At 34.8% G+C, this 22,987-nt stretch overlaps 1 protein-coding gene across 2 annotated transcripts in view; it reads right to left on the bottom strand.

Annotated features, from left to right (window-relative positions):
- Window positions 1-3,970: 3,970 nt before the first annotated feature.
- Window positions 3,971-22,987, bottom strand: part of LOC135196174 (REST corepressor-like) — a 117,843-nt gene continuing 98,826 nt past the window's right edge. Inside the window, exon 10 of one of the 2 annotated variants that reach the window (XM_064222758.1) lies at window positions 3,971-11,777. In XM_064222758.1, coding sequence (XP_064078828.1) covers window positions 11,605-11,777 — 173 coding nt within the window. In that variant the 3' untranslated portion in view covers window positions 3,971-11,604. The remainder of the gene's footprint in view (window positions 11,778-22,987) is intronic. The other variant, XR_010310339.1, reaches the window with a different exon arrangement.

Below are 22,987 nucleotides of genomic sequence, written 5' to 3'. Positions count from 1 at the left end.
TTCTTTAATTTGTAAACCCCTTTAATTTTAATAGAGAAACACTTCACAACTTCCATTCTATTGTTCTAGTGAGAGAACCTTAATTCAATGTCATCTGGGAAGTGAGGGTTTAAAAAATTGTGATTCTGGAGATCACCATAGCTTTCAATATACTAGTATTCATTTTTATAGAACAAATACTGTATACACAATTGTACAAGCAGTGCCGACTGTACATCAGTTGTGAATGTGCAGAATAACACTCAACTTCTGCATGTCAAAGTGGACCCTATATTTTTCCTCATCAATTTGCATTGCATGACCCATTTCACATGTTGCTAAAAAGCAGTGTTCCCTTCAGATTATATGAGGTAAACTTGGCACAGTTATTATCTGAACAATATGCTTACAAGCACACAAGATAGTTCAAAGAATCAAACAATGGTCACTGTTCCACTTGAGCTAGATCAGTCTCTCCTATGAGGTGGCCACATACTGTAATACGTAGAAGAATAGAGCTTCACACATTCTGCTTGGAAATAGGACGTCACTGGATCACTTGGTTGTAAAATTGTTTGTTTGTTTGTTTGTATGGTGTTTTTACGTTGCATGGAACCAGTGGTTATTCAATTCAGCAATGGGGTTGGTTGTAAAATTCCCTTTCTGGTACTGTTGCCCCCAACTCATATAAGCCCAAGCCCCCTCACTCTCCTTTCCCCTCCTTTTTTTTTTTTTTTTTTTTTTTTTTTTAATCCACTGCTTTCAGGAGTATACCAAACCCTACTTTTGCCTTCTGGCCAAGTCAAGCAAATAAATTTTGAAAATTGCAACACCGACCTTAGATACAAAAAACTATGAAAAATTTGAAAGACATAGCAACTTTCAAATTGTCAAAGTACAATGCATGAGAAAACATGACTGTATCAAAACTTGATTTACAAAGCTACTAAAAGAATTTCGGACAGGAATTGAGCTAGAAGGGCAAGAGAGATGATGATGATGTCTGTTATCAAATGTTACCACGAGAATTATGCTTCTGCATTGGGAAAGGAGGACATATCCTTGCTACATACCATTCAGGAAAACTTAGCTTTTATAACATCAAACTAGTCTTCTATTCACCCCCATCAAAAGTGATAAAGTTGTCAATTTCAGTCCTCCCTAGGCTATTACCTCTTGGGCAAATGTCAACTGGGTAACCCCAACTCCTCACCATCAATCATATATATGTCCACATTCAGTTGTCCAAAATGTCTCCAGGCTAAAAAGTCTTTGTTTAACAAAGAAGCATTATTTTTATGCCACATGCACTAGATGGAAGTACAGGTATACCTGTTTATTACATACCTAAAACTATTTTAAACTTTGCAAAAGTAAAGATTTGTGGAGCTATGGAGAGGGAACTCTCAGTCGATTTCCATTCCATGAAGGCAACTGAGGATAGAAGAAATTAAGTTTGAGTTTGCTTTGTAATAACCTCTTTAACAGGAGGAGGTTGATACACCTGTGAGGAACAGCCTTGTCGGCAGTGAAGACAGGTGCGTGGAGACTTCTGTCACAGCATCCACTGTCAGAGGAACAGTTTCTGGGGGGATTGGTCAAAGCTATAATAGCAGATAATACAGGCAGTGACATAATGAACAACCTTTGCATTTAGTTGGCCATAGAGTAGAACAGGCACAAATCATCCATACATAAGGTCATGGCAGATGCAGTACAGGAAGCTAGAGCAATGGGCAGTGGCGCATGGGCTGTCTGTTTATGGGAGATATGGGACAACCATGTCAGGCAGTGAGCTAAGCCATTAAGGAGAAAGCGGGCAGACACACGTTGCATGGGTGAGAGCTTAAGTGTGCATGGTGGCAAATGCTGGAGAGAGATAGCACATTACTTCCAGACTGGAACTCCTTCATTGCTACCCACAAGAAAGAGGACTGTTGACGACTTGGAAACAGCACTAACTTTGGGTCCTATACTTGGTAGGTAAAGCAACCAATCACGTCTTTCAAGATGAGGGAGACCAATTATGGCCTCTCTACATTAAAAACAAGGACACAACTAACCATAAAAAATACAAAGCAAAGCTGGCATATACAATTAATATTAGATAAAATGAAAATTCACATATTATGTAATACAGTAGGCAGTTAACAGAAATAACTGACACTATGAGAGAAAATTATTGCAAACATACAAAATACAAGAAAATAACCTGGATAGCAATAATGAAACTAAAAAGGAATGCCTGAAAAATAAAGAAAAAAAATGTAAAGCCAGTACCTTACATGGTACACAGTACAGTAGAGAGATAATTGTAAGAAATTAACAAAAACCTACCTAGAGAGCTAAGTGGTTAATCACTCATCAGCACTAAAGCTAACAAACTAAAAATTGTAAAAAAGGGGGGAGAAAAATATACAAAACCTTGAAAATACAAAGAAAATAGACCATAATACTGCTATCAACTACAGAAGCAAAATTCTTAAAAAAAAAATAATGTAATTAATGTCAGTTAGCCATCCCAAGTAGCAGGCATTTGTGACAAAGAAACTAGTGACTGACAAGTACCTGCTAAGGTACAAAAATTTCACTTTAATAATTAACGGAAATAGAAAAAAATGAAAAACAATTGGTGAATCTGCCAATTGAAACTGGGAAAAATCATTAAACCAACATTGAAAACTGGCACCCTCAAGAGAGAAAAGCTGGGGTTCATCTGTACCAAGTATTAACAGCACTTTAGAATCTCAAAACATGAGGTACTTGACAGATGAGTACCTATATTTCAAGGTGACCCATGCACTGAAAACACACCATGCTTCTTCCAGGTAAAATCAAATTTTTGAAACTAGGGGCCTTTGCCACTCCAATGTGGGGATACATGTATAAGACTGAAGAGGTTGTGATGGAAGAGACACACTTAATGTTCAGTGCCCAGAGGTGATGATGCCTAATAACATGTTACCAAAAGAATTCAGTTTTTGCTAGAGGAGGAAATGCAGCTCCATGCTTTGCACTATCCATTCAAAATACCAAATTTGTAACTAATTTGTATTTTTCATAACTAACAAACCTGAGGTCTTAACATTAGGATTTACTAGCGCCAAGCTGGAAACCGGTAGAATTAAAATTACACTTGTGAGGATCCAGGGACTAATGGCATCTATACCAGGTCACGGGGCATGTATACCCAGAATGCCCACGGCTACCTGTGACCCATCAGTTATTTTCCTACCGCCTTTAAGATAAGACGTGTTACTGTCTATCTCATTTAAAGCCGGGGTTTTTTCAGTTTGCCCGTTCTTTATCCATTTCATTTTTTATTTTTACAATTCCTTTTCTTTCTCCAAGTGTGATCAGTGTGTGGTAAGAGTGTATACGTGGTATGATGGAGAATTTTGCCTCAACATCGGGATCGTCTAACCGCTTCGAAGGAGGAGACAAAGGAAATGCCCAGGAGTCAGTGGCTTCCCTTGTTCTAGGTTCCTAACCTCGGTGTCGACGGATCCTCATCCAACGTGTAGTAGGTGCAGGGAAAACGTATGTACGGTTACTAATCCGTGTTCTGTTTGTCGCGGTTGGTCGGTGGAACAGTGGAAGAAGTTCTATGGGAAAAGCCAATACAAAAGAAAGGGGGTGACGCCATCTTTGGTTGGATGACCAAACCTTACCGGCTTTCTTTTGTATCGGTAATAAACCAGGCTGCTCCATATGTTTCTCCACCTGCTTTTGAATTGTCTCATACCCCTTCGGTTTCTCCTAGCGGTTCTGTATCGGAAACGTCAGGAGGGGCCTTGGGTAATTTTATGAATAATTTGCACTCTCCTTTGTTCCCAGCAAGTAGAGGGGGAGATCCGCCCTCTTTGTTCCCAGGCTCCTGCTACGCAGCGCATAGGTAGATTGGTACGTGGTCAGCGCTAGCCTACAGGCGGACCAACCTTGGATGGTCTGCTTGCGCTTATAGGAACGTCACGGTTCCAGCAGTTTATTTATAAGTCAGCTGAAACTCAAACCTAAAGCCCTGGATTGACATCATCCATCACACAGATTTTTCTGCTAGCTCCTTGACACTTTCAAAATGAATTTCTGTATTAACCTTGCAGTTCTGTGAAATTACCTGGGTCAATTATTTTCACAAATGACTATTAAAATGAAGGTCTCTGATTAGTCTGCCAACACCAACATGATCAGGTACAATTGATGTTACTAGTAACTTTGCTTTGACTACTTGTAAAAGAGAATTCTATATCAATAACCATTACGGGCAGTCCCCGGCTTACAACATTCCGAGGTTACAACGCTTTTCAATTATATTCATCAGAAATTATTTCTAGGTTTATGACGCATGTTCCAGGGTTACACTGCTTACGATGACGATCTGGTGGAAGAAATGACTCCAAAAATGCAAAATAATCAATATTTGAAGTTTTTTTCTGTGGGTGAAATATGCAATAAAAATGCAGATTACATAAGTTTTTAATACAGCCAAAGCATTAATAGCAAGGTTTTCTTAGGTTTTTTCCGGCTTACGACGATTTTCGGCTTATGACACGTCAAGAACAGAACACCCATCGTAAGCTGGGAACTGCCTGTACATGGCAAGTATATCATGTACCTCATACATGAAATAAATGAGGATTCATGTGGACAAAGAAGGTAAGATAATAAAGGCAAACAAATGGCAAACCTGAAGAATGAAGTGATGAAATTAATGTTGAGCATCTAAAGTAGAGGGCTAGGTATAAATAAGTACAGGTGACCTTACTGAAGAGGAGAAATTAAGCCATAAAGTGTTGTAAAACGAGAAAAAATGTAGGTATTAGCAATGCTAATACCAAATGTGAGTTCTAGTCCAATGTTGTCGTGTCAGTCCTCAGTAAAACGGTGCTCTCTATAAAGTTACAACCTAGTCAAAATCTTTTGTTGAGCCACATCAATCTCTTCTAATATGCAGAAAGACAAAAACTTTCAAAAAGAAAATCAAATACTTCCTGAAAATGCTTCAACAAATTCCTGGATACTATTTATAAGTAATTATAATCTGTTTTTTAAGCTTTAAAAGGTTGCCTAATGAGGTCATTGTGCAGTCACAGTGTCCCAGAGATTGAACATCACTGATCAAGCCTAAGAACCCTCTCACATCTTAAAATTAGAACCTAGAGGAACCAAGCATATGGCTGCCAAAGACTGCAGATACACCTACAGGTAAAAACAAAATCCCATCCCCAGCTCACAGAAAGTAAATTTACATTACCAGTGAATATCTATTAAGCACAGAACATACAATGAACTTTGTACCACTACACTGGGAAGTCCAGGCAATACCTTCCAACTCACAAACACTTTTCCATGTAAATGTAGTGTTGACATTTCTGAGTTAGAGACCATGGACAGCATTACCGATTCTCCAGTCGCTTACTTGGACAACTGCCATAAAAAAAAAAAACTAAGAAGGAAAGATCATTGCAAGAATCCAAATCACCATAGCTTATGCCCTCCATCCTGGTTCCTGCTTCGACTGTCTTAGCTGTATATTTGAAGCCGACAGAACTTTTTACCATATACAGTGGTACCTCAGCTCATGAACAACCCTGTTCACTAACAAATCGGGTTACAAACCAGATGTTCAAAAATGTTTTGTTCCGGTTCGCGAACCGTGCTTCAAGCCACGAACAAACATCCCCAGAAATGATTCATTGGAAGCACTGAACGCTTTTTAAATGTTTTTAGACTGTTACTTGGTCTTTTTAATGTTATTTACTCTTTCACTGAAGAAATAGTACAGTGGGCCCCCCGTATTTGCAATCTCTGGATTAGCAGATTTTTCTTTGGAACCTGTAAAAATTATTCGTGGGAGGACTTGCCCATTCGTAGGGTTCTCTGTGGAACATATCTTAGAATTATTCATCCGGGCCCCCTTTTTGTGGATGTGAATATTTTTGTACAGAAATATTCTGTAATTTCATGTTATTTACTGTATAATATATGCACATAATAATATGAAACCATACAGCATTTACTTGTGATTAATGTTGATTATAGATGATGATCATATAGCCATGCAACCTGATGAATGACAATTAAGAAAGACTGCACAGCAAAGTAGAGGAGTTACAGATCCTCTGAGGGCGCTTTGACACCTTCTTCAGGAGGCGCTTCATCAGGGAATTCAAGAGGCACCACTATCTTGAGGTAATTGTACATTTGTACAAACAAGTCAAGGTAGGGCTTCACTATTTCATTTATAGTATTAATGAAAGTTGTGGCCCTTTCTTTATTTCTATCCCATGCCTTGACTGTTGTCTGTACCTCCCTGATCAAATTGTGAACCACGAAATTTCTCAAAGGCCTGGTCCGTTGATGGGATAGCATTACTAAAGAGGGAGGCGAGTTCTTGTCCAAGAATGGTCTCCCCAAGTATTTTGCCCTGCTCATATTCGATCTCACTACAGGTGACTGCACTTTCAGTCATGCAGTAATGGGCTGCTACTTCTCCATGACTTCTGCCCACTGTTAACATGACTATCACATCTATTTTCTCCTCAGCACTCATTTACTGTAAGAACCTCTGACGCTTAAGACTCTTTGGCAGAAGCCTTAGGAGAAGCAGAACGTTTAGAGGACATTTTAAAGAATAAATCTTTGTAGTAGTGTATACTGCACAGGCAAAAATTGCACAAATGAGAGACCATTGAACTTACGTACGTACGTATTGGGTCAATTGGGTACGTATTGTGCAGACTGTAAATTTTAGGAAATGTTTTAAGATGATTTCTAAATATATGTATGTACATTAAGTGTTTTAGAATGATACTAAAAGTACGCAGACCATATCTAAAATACGTAAGACAATGGGAATATAGCAGGGTATGTATGTTTGTCTGCCACATGCAGTATGTACATATTTTTTATGCATACGTACTAAGGATATTTTCATGACTAGATACATTTTTTATGATGGAAAAAAAAGATTTATTAATTTTCAAATATTACAGTTCAGTAATACTTTAATGTAAACACAGCAAAATTTCAGTAACACAATTGAGTTTTCTTAAAAGATGCTTCACCCAAGCCAATTTTCCACAGATAAATCTTATGATGCTGTGACACCTTCTTAAAGCAGTACCCAAACTAAATGATAATCGACAAGCTATTGGCTGTTGTATACACACCAGCATTCACTTTCCTTGTCGCTCATTGGCTGTACACTTGGCGTTGATTGGTTGAAACCCGACCCCATCTCGCGGAGATGGTATTGTGGGTACATCGCGCATCTCCATCATCCTCACTGTGTAGAAAGTTACTGACATACTTGAACATAAACGCAAAGCTTTTTTGTAAGTATCAGCAAATATCTGTGAGCATCATGCCAAAAATGGGCCCTAAAAAGGACCCTGCCCCTTCTAAGGCTTCTGGTAAAGAAGCTAAAAGAAAGAAGACCGTAATGAAGCTTGACTAGAAGGTGAAACTTCTCGATATGTTGGAGGGCAAACGATACAACTTCCACTGCAGAAAAGGTGAACTGCATTCTTTCTAAGCAAAAGTGCCTTTTCAATGGTATTTCCTTAATTTTTCAATTATTCCAACTAGTTATTAATGTTTTTACTAGTAACTGCAGTTTGTTCTATATAAATTTACTTTTTCACATATTTTACAAATTCTAAATTAAATGAAGACAGGTATGTAAGGTATCTATGCAAAAACATTTCCACAGTTTGCAGGGACTACTTGTATGAGCTCAAAACATAGGCAGGACAGTACACAAAGGCTTAAAAAATCCAATAATCGGCAAAAATAATTTATAATACAAGTTTATCTCATGTAAATTTCTGTTTCTCTAACCTTTCAATATGCAATAATGTATGATCAACACTGCATACCAGCATAAAAATTCAGAATAATACAAAATCTTGAAAAGTTTTAGTTTCATAAATACAAACCTCATTTTTACTTTTGCCTAATGCCCTCCCTTAAACCTGTAGTAAGCATCTACAAAAGTAAGAGGTTGGTTATTCATGTGGACATCTAAGAATTAAAGATACTTCTCTTGTTCCATATTTACAAATGTCTTATTTCTATTGCCTAGCAATTATTTAAAGTTTGTATTTTATATTGGTATATGACGGGTAAAGAAAAGTATGGATCTTCAAAGCATATAATCCTGAAAACTCAGGATAATGTGAAGTGTATTCATCCAGCTAGATAAAATTTCTTTTTGCATATGTTTTTCATATTATAATGCTACATAAAATAACCTTGAGCTTGAAATAAAACAAGTGTTAAGTTAAATCAAATCAAATATCTACAAGTATGCTTAGTGTACACTATTTTCACCACTGCCGTAACCAACTAGTGGTGCTTGCATTATTTAATATTAATGGAAGGATTATGGCTGTATTCAACCTATGCATTACTCAATTAAAATAGATGCATCACCACTTTGAAAGGAGGATAATATCATTACAAATAAGGTTTACCATCACAACAAATTAGCTTCAAGTCTTTGTTGCCTAAATATTTTCCAACTTCACCTAAAAAATTTAAAAAACCATAAACTGTTAGGATGCTACACTGCAATAATTCACCTATCTAAGCACAGATTATCATTTGCCACTTTCCTAAAAAAATGAGCTCTGCCATTAATGGCCTAAATTACCTATTGATTCCTTGATCACTTGTATTTTATCAATATGTTCTATACACTATCATAATGAGAAATTTATTCTCTATACCCATCTATGTTGCATACCTCACATAAGTACAAGTTTAATCTGAATTTTAAAATGTTTCATCAGAAAAAAGCAAAGAAAGACCATTCAAGCAAATTTCTTGGTATTTATAAACTATTTTAGTTATCCATTTTCAGAGCCTAATATGAGGGACATGATGACAAAAGTGACTCAAATAACACTAACTTACTTGAACAGCAAGTGCAAAAATGCCAAACAATGCATAATAAAAATCTCCATTATTCAATTACAATATAACAAATGCAGAGTATAGTACTTCAAGATTGGTAAATTCTACACCTTAAATGTGCATGAATCTTGTTACTACCATATTCATGATCTGACAATGATGAGCAACTAATGAGTTTGTACTTTTGCTAGAGCAAAAATTAGGTGAGGGAATGATCTACTAAATTAAGAATATCCAAATAAGTTATGAAAGATAAAGGATGGCTATCCACATAAATGTTTAAAAAGGATATCCAAATGTAAAAAGGAAATGAAACATTATCTATCAAGGATCAAAGACTCTGGATAGAAGGTATCCTCTACTATGACTCCAAGGCAATTCCAGAAGAAAGAAAATCTTCAAAATAGAGCTATCTTCATGTGACATGCTAGCCTCATATATAAACATCTATTAAATGACACTTAAAATACAATATGCAAGTACCTTAAGAATACTATATTCAGGCAGTGATTTATTCTTTAAATTGAACTTTTAAACTGTTACCAATAACTAAAGCTCCATATATACTCTTTAAAAATGCTCAACTTGATGATAGAGAGCATAAGATAGCTGTTCTTACATCAATTTTTTTCTTCAATACAGTCATTTTATATGTCACTTCATCATCATACATAAAGTTATGTTGTGGTGGAGTGCACAACAAGCAATAGCTAAATTTCCTAAGCCCACACCACAACAAAAGATTTTGTATCTCAATGTTGTGACAAAGACAAATTAAATTTTACAAATAGTTATGAAATCATAAGATCACAACATCAGCTGAGTATGAATACTCAGCTCTCAATTCACAAAAGATACCTGTATAATTTTATGTTGTGTTGGGATTACAATGAGATCCTAGTTTAACACCATTCAAAGTTCCTGGATATCAGAAATGCTGTATGCATGGTTATGACATGCCAACCTGCAAAATGCCTGTAAAAATAAAACTATGATTCTCAAGAGAAATAAATATTAGCACCAGCAAAGATGACAAATGACAAGTATGCATAATTCAATTATTTACTTACATAATCATTAAACAAAAAGCATCTTAATTCAAGAAATAAACTTCTTTACACTTCTGAACAATTTGAAGCAAGTCTGATTTTCTGATGAATCATTCTTATACCAATGCACTAGTCTGTATGATATTGTGATGATGGCTATCTTATTACATGTAAAACTCATGATAAGTCCCATGAGAGAAACCTCATGGGTGTGATGCTGCCTTGTACTCAAGACAAAGTAAAATTTTCAATATCAGTAATTCACACTTCTAGTTGTCTGCTTGAAACAGCAGAAAGCAGAGTGAAGACAGCATGAAATAAATACACAATCTGTTCAGGTTCATTCCTGACAAGCAATAACATCATTATTTACATTCACTTTTCAGGACTGCAAGGAGGTTTTCACTATAGAAAATTTAAAGATAATTAATGGCACTTTGTTTACAATTAAGAAAATGTAGAACACAATGAGGTATTCAGATAAACAATAAAACAGTGAAAAGCAATCCTTCTAAGGAACTTGGTTTGTTCAGTGGCTGAGATCTAGAAATCTGAGGGAAACAGATTAACAGCAATTGTATGCTTGTAAGTGTGCTTTACAATATACATTAAGTCCTTGCTGGTGCACAAGACTAAAGGCATATTCTAAACTTGTTCAAATAGTTTTTCATCAGTTAGTTACATATTAGTTTTAGACGTTCTAAAATTCATCAAATACGTATATTAAAACATGCTAAATTTTCGGCAAAATACAAATGAAAATATCAACACAGCTGAGAAAATAGCAGTATATATTACCATCAGGTACAATACCTCCAAGAAACTAGAAGCTTATATTACCTTGGTCCAAACTGGTTGAAAAAGCTTGGGTTCTTATAACCACATAAAGTAAAGTATGCAAAAAATACTTTTAATAATATAGAAATAAATATACCACACAATACGGAACAGGAAAAAATTGAATATAAACATATTCTCTACATCTCAAACAAAACCAACACTTTTTATTCAAATTCCTAATCTAGTGTCATTTGAGAAAGCCCTGCCACCCTTCATTAATAGTGTAATCCAGAACTACTGAAAAGTGCACTAAAAAGTGTTTATAATATCTACAAGTCAAGGAATTGTATATGAACTGTAGTAGTTGGGTGGCAAACACTGGTGAGCAACAAGGGAATGCTTGGCAGGTCTACTAGTATAACAGGATATGCAGACATCACTACAGCAAAGTGCAGTTCACTACCATAATTTTACTGATGACTCCAAGCACAAAGTGGATAAAGGATAAAAATGAATGTGTATGATGAAAACTTTTACTGTACAGACAGAAGATGAAAGAATCAACACCCAGAGGTAGTATAATACAAATCCAAGAGCAAGTGTTCCAGAACTTACAGAAACATCAACAAATTAATATTTGGAGATAAGATGATCAGTAATGATCATTCCTTTACAGGAACTTTAGAGGTATAACTTTTATAACTTGTAAACTGTCTTTTGAAAATCAAACCACTGATGGTTTGACCCCTTAAAAATATGCTTGTAATGGGCAAGTGGAAAATGTTTGATAAATATATGCAATGACTTATGAGTGATGACTAAATATATAACTTCAAAAGCTTAAATATCAAATTACTTTCTGAGTATCAACACCAGGTTACTCATCCGAGTTTGCACGGACTGGTCCATGCTCTTCTTCCCACTCTCTGAGTACAACATCCAAGTTGTATCGTTTTCTGTACGTCACAAAGAAGCTTCTTACATGGTTTTCTGTCTTGTTACCAACAATCTCGGCAATAGCTTTGAAGTCCTTCCCAAAATACCGCACAGCTGAAAATAACATAATCAAGTCTAGAATTAAAATACACTATACATGAGGTAAACATATTCCATGTCATGAGAATATCTATTAACAAGATCATACCATCCTATATTATTCTGAAAACTCAGTTTAATAAGGAGTACTCTTATTGGGATTTTAGAATTAAAAATCATGAAACATGACAGAAATGACCTCTCATTTTTAAAACCCAATTTTTAATGGCCAAGGGCATACAGCTCTAAGATTCATAAAAGCATAACATGAACAACAAGAATCCTAAAACTATGGGAAGACCTAAAGTAGTATTGTTTCATTACTAAATGTCTCCAAGAGAAACATATATTTATGATGGAATAATGGCTACACATCTATAGTTCAAATAGGGGACTGATAGTTATTATTTTATTATAAAAGATTAGTTTATCCAGACCTCTGAGCCTAATAAAAGGCTCTTCTCTGGCTGGTTTACTGATTTTTATATACTGATAGTTAGCAGAATACAAAAATGAAAATGTTTAACACATCTAAAATATTATATTTCAGTATACATTATATTGTTATTACTATTAAATATTTCCACCATGAAATACATTTCGGTACTAATTCATTAGAAAATTATAAGAACTTGCATAATGTAATGAGAGTTTGTAAGGCTTTTGAAAAGGTTTTTATGATATGAGTGTTATCTTAAAAGCCCACTTACCATATCATATGCCTGATATGGCATTTATTATGATCAACATTTGCCTTTTGTCTTAAGACAAAAAAAAAAAAAAAAAAAAAAAAAAGGACTATGGTTACATGCATTCTTAACCACAACATACACAATACAGCTAGAGCCATGGGACTAAGAGGAGGAGATCTATTGTACTACTAATGGGTTTGCAGGAAGAAAATTTGAAGTTAATAAAAATGAGGTCTTGTTTCATCATATCTGAATTATCATGACTATGCCTAAGTGTGACTTAGGTGAGCAGACAAGATTTTGAAAGTCCCAGTATCTTTTAAGAATGTAGGATCCAACTGAGCACTTGGATACTGTAAGATATCTAAACAGGTCTCTAATTCATTTACAAAGTTTGGAAAAGGTATATCCCAAACAGTTTGGAATGTAAAACAAGGCACTAATATTAGGTTGCTTTTTCAGAATTTGAAAAGCAGAAATATATGACGATTACATTTCTTGAATGACATAATCAGTGAAGGTAAAAATAATGAATATGTAAACTTTTCTCCAGCAAGTAACAATCTATTGTGACCATAGTCTGTTAACTGCTCTGATAACCAAGTGAACATAAAGCTTATGCGCAAAACTTGTGTTAAAGCCAACTTCTGATGATCAATTCGCATCATCAGGTTCACAAAGGAGACAACAGCACTGCCAACACAAAAGTAAGGGTTTGAAGTGACTGTAACACCCTCCAAAAAAGTGAAGCATGGGTAAGTGAGGGCATTCCCCAGCTCATCCACCATCTCCAACATTGAGCATAACCTTTCAAAGTTTCAATGATTGCTTTCATACACTGAGTGCTGAAGAGACTTTATATAAAAGGCAATGGTTGGTATCCCCATAGGAACAAATGCCAATATATACTGGCATCTCAACCTACCAGATTTTGTTACCTACCAAATGCATTGTCAAGTCAGAAGAAAAAAATGTACTTTAGTGTTTTTGGCTTCACAAATGCAGCATGTGGTTATTTTTATTACTGTGTTAAAAGATCTAAGACAATGTAAAATATATTGTTCATGTAATGTCCCTACTGGACATTGTTAAATATATATTTAAAAGAATTTTTCCAAAGTGAGTGTCAAAGATGTTCATCTGGCAATCATGTGCTAAAAAAGACCTGAGATCTTTGATAAAATAAGGAACAATTGCAAGCACACACCCACACACACACATACACACATATATACATATATGTACTATCATTTATTTTTTCAAAAAAAGATACATAACACACAATGATATTAAGTTTGAATATGAAACAAACATTCAATTATTTGTTTATGGGGTACCCGTTTTGCTTTTGGAGATCTCCCAAGACATTTAGGGACATCATCAGCAAGGTTTTTCAAGACAGAAGTGTAGATGTTTTCCCACTTGTTGTCGGTTTGGCTATCACCTCTCCAAACCTTTCTGTTATTTATCAGTTATTCTCTGTATGCCCTTATTCATAATATTAAGATATTTAGTTTATTCGATTACTGATTGCTTCTTTACATATATGTATGTATGTCTATATATATATATATAATATATATATATATAGTACCTCGTACTTCGAACTTAATCCGTTCCAGAAGGCTGTTCGAAGTACGATTTGTTTGAAATATGAAACAAATATCGCCATAAAAAACAAAGGGAATCAGGATAATTCATTCCAGCCAATGCAAAAAGTCCCTCTTTTCACATTTTTCTATTATATCAATGTGTTCAAAAGTGAAATTAAGTGTGTAAAGTAATGAAACAGTACGTTATATGAAGTAAAATTTTCTTAAGTTTATTTTTTCTGTGTACGATTTACGAACTTTTTAGTAAAAATGGCGCTGGCCAGCTGGGGGATGGGGGAGGAGAGGTGGGAACGCTTTGAGCAAACCAAATTGGTTGCAGTATGCAAAGGTTGATAACAAAACCATTTTATTCACATATTAGGTATAAAAATAATCAAAGGAATCGATAGTGTGTGTGTGTGTGTGTCCGATTGTATGTCAGAGAGAGAGAGAGAGAGAGAGAGAGAGAGAGAGAGAGAGAGAGAGAGAGAGAGAGAGAGAGAGAGAGAGAGAGAGAGAGAGAGAGAGTAATCAGTGTGTTTACACTTGGATCTCAAGTGCACAAAATAGATTAATTATGCCCCAATACAAAAACTTGCTGTTGGCAAACGGCAGACTTTTAAAACAAACATGAGGATTTTGCAAACAAATGAGTAATAAGTCAAGAATGCAAGAAAAGGAAAGAGAGATAAAGTAACTTTTCACAAGGATGCCGCTTACAAACAATCTAAGGCATGCAGAAGCTGAGAGCAGCGCCAGCTTGTTTATTACAGAGCTGAGTTACTTTTACAGTAGTAAAAAATTCATAAAAAGCAATTATCACTAGATTGTTATTTTACTGTAACAAAAATAAAAGTGATTTGAGCAGATCGAGTTTAAGTGAAAGAAATGGACGAATAATCATCCCAGATCAGCTGACAAGTCAATGGGAAGCAGAGTCGTTCTCTCTCTCTCTCTCTCTCTCTCTCTCTCTCTCTCTCTCTCTCTCTCTCTCTCTCTCTCTCTGCACACCAAATACTGACTCGAGTAAGTTTTTTTTTTTTTACTGTATTGCATTTGTTTTCATGTTTTATCATTAAGTTAATTTTATTTTACTGTCTCTTCTCTCCTCAACAATACCACGACGCACGATAACTTAAAATCATCCACTCATTATTCCTAAAAACTATAAATGCTACCTCCCTCTACCTCAAGTTAGCTGTGCATCATCGCATTGACGAATGATTTTGTTAATCATTTGCGCTAAATTTTATTGTGAAAGCTTTGTTCTTTCATTTACTGTTTTGTTAAATATTGTTCAACTAGACCGTCTCACTCAGCGCACCGAACACTGGCTCAATTAAGACTTTTTTTCTGTATTGCACTTGATTGCTTTCATATTTTATCATTATGTTAAATTTATTGTGAAATAACATTTTATTTTTTATGTGAATTGGTACTGCTTTTACGTACATGTTATAGTAAAGATTTTACTGTCTCTTCTCTTCAACAATACCACAACGCACAATAACTTAAAATCATTCATTCATTGTTCCTCAAATATAAACGATTCCTCCCTCTACCTCAAGTTAGCTGTGTATCAGTGCAATGAAAAATGATTTTGCTAATCATTTGTGCTAAATTCTATTGTGAAAAGCTTTGTTCTTTCATTTCCTATTTTGTTAATATTGTTCAACCAGACCGTCTCACTTGACAAACAGAACACTGGCTCAATTAAGACTTTTTTTTCTGTATTGCATTTGATTGTTTTCATGTTTTATTATTACGTTAAATTTATTGAGAAATTCCCTTATGTGAATTGTTATTGCTTTTACATACATACAGTAATATTTTAACTCTCTCTTCTTCTCTCCTCCACATATCAATGCTCCCTCGTTCAGTCTCTAGTCAGCTGGGCGTGACGTCACCGCGGTTATGTAAGATTTTATACATCTCTTATGCTAAATGTTATATTGAAAGCTAAATTTTATATTAAATGCTTTATACTTTTATTTATTTTGTCGAATATTGTTATCATTGAAATATATATTGTAAATGATATAAAACTAATATAGTTATAGTGCATTTTATGATGAAACTGATAAAAAAACCCAGGAATTTGTGGATATTTCTCATAGAAAAATACCATGAATGTGCAAATTTTCCGCGAATAATGCGGGGAAACGTTCCTGAGAGAAATCTGCGAATGTGTGAGTCCGCAAATCCGGAGAACGCAAATACAGGGGGTCCACTGTATGTATGTATATATGTATATATATATATACTATATATATATATATATATATATATATATATATATATATACAGTGGGCCCCCTTATTCGCGTTCTACGGTTTCGCGGACTCACTGATTCACAGATTTTTATCTGGACCATATCTACCCATTATTTGCGGTGAATTCGCCTATTCGCAGGATTTTCCGACGATAAATAATCACTAATTAGTGTATTTTGATGTTATTTTCATGCCTAAATACATTTTTATGATACAAAAATGATTTACTAATTTTAAAATATTAATATTGATCAATACTGTATTAGTAAGTTTAATAAGATTAAATGATATCACATAATAACTAATAATTCTCTCTCTCTCTCCCTTACAGGGATGTATGCTTTTTGTGTGATAAATGATTTACTAATTTTCTAATATTAATATTAATGTAAAGAGCAATCACTTCAATAAAGAAAATACTACATTGAATTAGTAAGATTTTAGTTTATAAATCTAAAAAACTACGTAAGAATGAAGGAAATCCCAGTCTTCACGCATCTTTCTTTCGAACTCCAGGTCTCTCTCTCTCTCTCTCTCTCTCTCTACTGAGATGAGAGATTTTTATGGTAAACTATGTATAATATGTTTATTAATATTTTCATATGATAATAGTAATATTAATAATAATGATAATAGTAATATTAATAATAATAATAATAATAATAATAATAATAATAATAACTAATTACAAAAATCATATGTGAAAGTATTTTACAAATACTACGAAAATCTCTCTCTCTCTCTCTCTCTCTCCCTCCCTCATCCTCTCTCTCTCTCTCATCTCTCTCTCTCTCTCTCTCTCTCTCTTACAGAAATGTATGTTTTTTGGATGATAAATGATTTACAGATTTTCAAATATCAATATTAATGCAAACAGCAATAATATAAATTCATTAAAAAAAATACTAAAGTGAATTAGCAAGATTTTAGTTTATAAATAAAAAAAATTATGTAAGAATGAAAGAAAATGCAATTTATCCCGCATCTTTCTCTTTGAACTCCAAGTAGTTGGCTGGGGTCCAACAACTGTCAAATTTATCAAGTTCATACAAGAAGTCAAACAAATTAACAATGGGTACACCTAGTATACCCATATCTCCAATTTCAGCAAACACGACCTCCAAAGTTGCTCATAAGTTGCATGCAGGTGACCACATTATAAAGTTTTTGGGAAGAAAAGGAGAACACGATGCTTTCAATTTAGAAACTGATCGAACAAATTGAAACCCATTTAAATAATATAGCAGGAACAGACACAGAGAAACTAAATGAAGTTAGGGCCTATTTAGACTTATCTTCAGGAGATATAGGATGTTATGTTCATTCTAGTGCCTATAAAAGACTTCAGAATTGGGAGGAACTAAAGCAATACCTTAAGACAATATACTCCACAGTAGGTGAAACGGACCCTGTTGTCAGCCTTCCAAAGATAGTCCAAGGATGGAGAGTAGATAAAAGAAAATACCTCAGAATGAATCCTCAGTTATTTAGTCATTTCAAGGAATGGGGTCATTTAGTTGCAGACACAACATCGACTACGGATGTAGCAGGACAAAAGCTAATGTCAATTGAAAATTGCCAAAATATGTTTGGGTTAGCTTTGATGTTGGGAAGCCTACCCTGAAAAGCTCTTGAAAAGATAAATCATACTAGGGTTTAGAAGATGGTGTCATTGAAATGAAAGCTGAAGTGAGGAAAATTTTTGGTAGAAACCCCAAAGGGAATGATCTATATAGACCTTTAGTGTGTTGGACAAAAAAGAAAGGAAAATAGTCATCAAACTTCCCAGAATAAAAGATATAGGACACCAGCTAGAAATCAGAATAGGAACCCAAGGAACACATTTCAGGGAAGATCTTCGAAAGTTACACGTTACCACTGCCAAAAGAAAGGGTATAACGCAAGTGAATGCTATGGAGAAGCTTATCGTCCTTCTCATAAGAGAACAGGACATACTGCCAGATTGTAAGAATAGACCTAGACAAGATCACAGTCACAAGGCAGAGGTAAAAATGAAAGTCAGTCTCCACAAGTTAGGAGGAACAGTAACCAGAATCACAATAGGGGTCAGAGCAATGATCAAACTAAAAGCCTGGTATACCAGCCAGACCAAGAATTGTCAGCTGATTCAACAGTAAATTTTTAAACAGTTGGAACCATGGATATTCCTACACAGTAAAAACAAGGGACAAAGTTATAGTTTACGATTTCCTGTGTCAAGGCATTGCCAGGCAAAGTATGGAAGAGTAGATAAAGGAAGACTAATCAGTTGCAGGAAGTTCAACTTTACTGGAATTAGATTCAGTTTTAGATCCAGTGAAAAAAAAACAGTAAGAGTCCATTACAGTATGAAGTCCAAAGATTATAATGCCCAAAAAGGTATACGTATCAAGCATACTTCTCCCATTTAAGTTTAAACCCAGTAGTAGACTGTAAAATCACAGATGCTCAAGGAAACAATCGAATTAATAGGACAATTTGATTTACCATTTAAGTTAGGAAGTGTCCCATTCAAGGAAAAGATTCTAGTAGCAAGGGGAATATATTTTGCATTTGCACACTTACTAACTGGATATCCAACTATGACTAAACAAGGAATTACAATTGAAGCAGCTAGAGAACAATTAGTGATTAGAAGGAAATATAAGAATCACAAAATACCACTATGTAAAAATGATTAGGAAAAACAGAACTCAGGAAAAGTCCTCACTCAAAGGTATCCTAACGAAGGATAATGCAGAATACCAGTTGTGTAACACAAATCCAAGCATGAAATTTACTTTAAATTAGAAAATTAAGACTTAAACCAGGAGAAAGTACATGGATAGAATGTACAGTAAAGCCATTATACGAAGGGAAAGAAATCTTAACAATTATAGAAGAATCGCAAATAAATGGAATATATTATACATCCAGCTCACATGAAGTTAGACAAGGTAAAATAACTTTACATGTTGTAAATAACAGAAAGAAAAGTTAAAATGTCACAAGGTACAGTATTAGGTATAGCAGAAGTATATAATTACCCTTTTCATGTGGTAGAAAGGGAAACAGTAGCATCCATTACTAAAGAGAATACAAGCTCAACTAATGAAACAGAATTGAGAAAAGCAAAGATATAGACTCACTTGAAGGATATCCAGGAAGACACTGCTAGAAATAAACCAATTGATTTACTAAGTGAATATAGTAATGTAGTCACCATACATGGAGACACCCTTGGAAATACACAAGAAATAACCCATAGATTAGATATTCCACAGAACACAAACCCAATTTACATACCAACTTATAAAGTAGCACATTCCCAGAAGGAGATTATTGAAAGAGAAACACAACAAATGAAGAAGCAAGGAATAATAGAACCATCAAAATCTCCATGGTCTTTTCCACTATTGCAAATCCAAAGAAGGATAAAACTTATCGAGTAGTGGTCAACATCAGAAGACTAATAAAATCACTGAAAATGATCTATATCTGATGCCGTCCATGAGAGACCTCGACAACACCACTGGATCCAAGAAGTATTTCACCACAATAGACTTGTTACAAGGATTTTTACAGATTCCTTTAGATAAAGAGAGTAAGCCTTTAACAGCTTTTTCCACTAGTAAGGGTAGATATCAATATGTAAGAAAGCCTTTTGGACTGTCATCAAGCCCAGTAACCTTTGTAGGATTGATGGATACAATTTTAGGCGGCTTATTGGGCAAAAATGTGCATTGCTATATTGACAATTTGGTAATAACAACAGATACCAGATAGAGAAATCCTAAAGAGACTGAGGAAGGCAAACCTCAAACTGAAGTTAAAGAAGTGCAACTTCCTCAAAAGGAAAATACACAACCTGGGACACACATTGAGTGAAAAAGGTGTTGAAGCAAATGATTTAAAGATGGAGGCAATCAAAGAGTATCCCACACCTAATTGTAAGGAGGATGTGAAATCGTTCTTAGGTTTAGCAGGTTTTTATAGAAAGTTCATAAAGGATTTCGCTACTATAGCAGCGCCACTGACCGAATTGTTGAAAGAACAAATACAGTTCTGGTGGTCACCCAAGCAACAGAGCATTTGATGAACTAAAGGAAAGATTGACACACTCACCAGTACTCAGTTTCCCAGACTACCAAAGAATTTTTCTTGGCCACAGATGCACGTCGCACGGGTGTAGGAGCATGTTTAATGCAGAAAAATGACAAAAAATATTGTGCTATAGTATATTACAGGAGAAAGTTAAAACCAACAGAAGTAAATTACTCGGTGACAGACCTAGAATCATTAGCCATAATAGTAGATGCTTTAAAGCATTTCAGATATACAATATTTGGCTACAAAATAACTGTTCACTGATCATTTAGCCGTAGTAGAAATGCTCAAGAATCCGAACTTTTCCGGACGTAGAGCTCATTGGTTTATGACCGCCCATGACTGATAAAGAGGTAAAATATGTGCCAGGGAAAAGCAACAAAGTAGCAGACACATAATCAAGGTACAGACCACAAGGTAAAAGTATAAATATGATCACCCAAGAACCAAGGTCAGGTGAACCTATCAGCATTATATGGAAAAACTTTCTTTGCAGAATTTCAAAAAGGAACAAAGAAGACAAAGATTTGAAAGAGATCTTCCAATTTGTGGAAAATTAAGGGAAAATGAGTCATCAGGAACAATTAGATTTAAGCAAGAAAATTGGTTGTCCCATAGATGCAGTACATATCATACATGATAAATTAATCTGGATGTGTGAAAAATTTGACCCGTTTAAGGCATTTCAAGGTGTAACTCATAAAAGAATAGTACCTAAGAAGTAAGGTCACTGAACTAATGCATGATGATGACATGAGACCACACCCAGGAAGAGACGAAACTGCTAGATTAGTAAGAAGATCCTTCCATTGGAAAGGAAATTACAGAGATGTTAGTAATTATGTAAAAAGTTGCAATACTTGCAACAGTTACAAGGGAAGAACCAATAAGGCAGTACCTATAGGGAAGTATCCAATCCCACAAACTTCATTTAAAAGAGTAGCAATAGATCTCATCACTAACTTGCATACCACAAATAAAGGAAACAAGAATATACTGGTGTGTATAGATGCACTTACTAGATATATAGAGTAATACCAATAACTTGCAAAGGAGCAAAGGAATATGCAGTTGCCCTCTTTGACAACATCTTTTGTAGATATTGCGCTCCAGTTTATCATCTCTGACAATGGCACAGAATTCAATAATTCACTAGTACAAGAAATCTGTAATGCTTTCAATGTAGAGAAAGTAACTATACAACCGTATCACCCAGCTAGCAATGGTTTAGTAGAAAGGATAACAGAAAAGTTCTAGATGCATTACGGCAAACCATAGGACAAGATCCTGAATGGGATATCAACTTACCTCTAGTACAATTGTCATTAAACGCTAGGAATCATTCCAGTACACAAGCAACGCCAATAAAAGCTTTGATGGGATATGAACCAATATTACCATATGCATGGCTAAATCAACAAATACAGCCAAATTATTCTGAAGACATTATGAAGATAAGAATTGGAAATTTCAAGGTGATTCATAAACAATTACACAAGAACCTAGAAGCCCAGAAGATCATGTAGACAAACATCAAGAAGGATTGAAACCAGTAGATTACAAGATAGGAGATGAAGTCTACATCAAGAAGGAAGTAAGAAGTGGAATTAATTATAAGTTAGCTACTAAATTCACAGGACCACACATAGACATACAAGAAACCAAAGTGATAGTGAATAAAATAAATAACAAAATACCTTCCATATAAGCTGCATCATTAGCAGGAGAGGGATTTTGGATAAATAGAGATCATTCCTGAGAACTAAGGAAGTCAAAGAACCGAAAATGACTGAAGAATCAGAGGAAGAATTTTTACTAGAGGGAACCAGATATAACCTAAGAAAAAGGAAAGTCACATTACAGTAATTTTGATAAGAAACAAACCCATTAATCATCCTATTGTACCCTATAATTGATTTCTTACTGCTAAGTTTACCTTCATCGGTTGACTTAGGAATAACATTTGTATTCTTACTTTGATTAGCTGGTTATGTAGGAATAATTTGGGGTTACAGTGCACTAACTTCGAATTTACTTTCTTAGACTAAAAGGGATAATTAGGAATAAGGGAATTTAAGTAAAAGTAATATCATTATTTCAGAAAGTTTACCAGTTCTATATTAATCTTGTAACCAAGCATGACTATTGTTGACTAAAGGAAAATTTCTAGATGAAAGAATACAGAAGGGGTTAAGATAGATATCACATGTTATTTTGTAAAATTTGTATTTAGCTGTAATTCAGACTTCAGTGAAATAACTAACTCACATATTCATTCTTGAATATTTAATTAATGAGAACCTCCTAACTATTGTTGCAGTAAATATAGTATGATTAACCGATACTAATCTCCTACCACTTCCTTTAGTCGAGTTGCCAATAACGCTTTACTATTGAACCACAAACATACAGAACTGTTAAACAAGGAATATATCAATAATCACATCAAAAGATTTCAAAAGAAGAGTTAAGAAACATAACACACTTGTTAACACATACAATTACACAAGGATATTCTTCAGGACATTCCAGAAGTACAAGAATTAGAAGGCATCCATCAAGCCCACATCCCACTTCGCTGC

This window comes from Macrobrachium nipponense, chromosome 17 (genome assembly GCF_015104395.2).
Source record: "Macrobrachium nipponense isolate FS-2020 chromosome 17, ASM1510439v2, whole genome shotgun sequence".
Taxonomy (NCBI): Eukaryota; Metazoa; Arthropoda; class Malacostraca; order Decapoda; family Palaemonidae; genus Macrobrachium; species Macrobrachium nipponense.
Note: the sequence above shows the minus strand (reverse complement) of the source record. Positions and strands in the feature narration are given on the sequence as shown.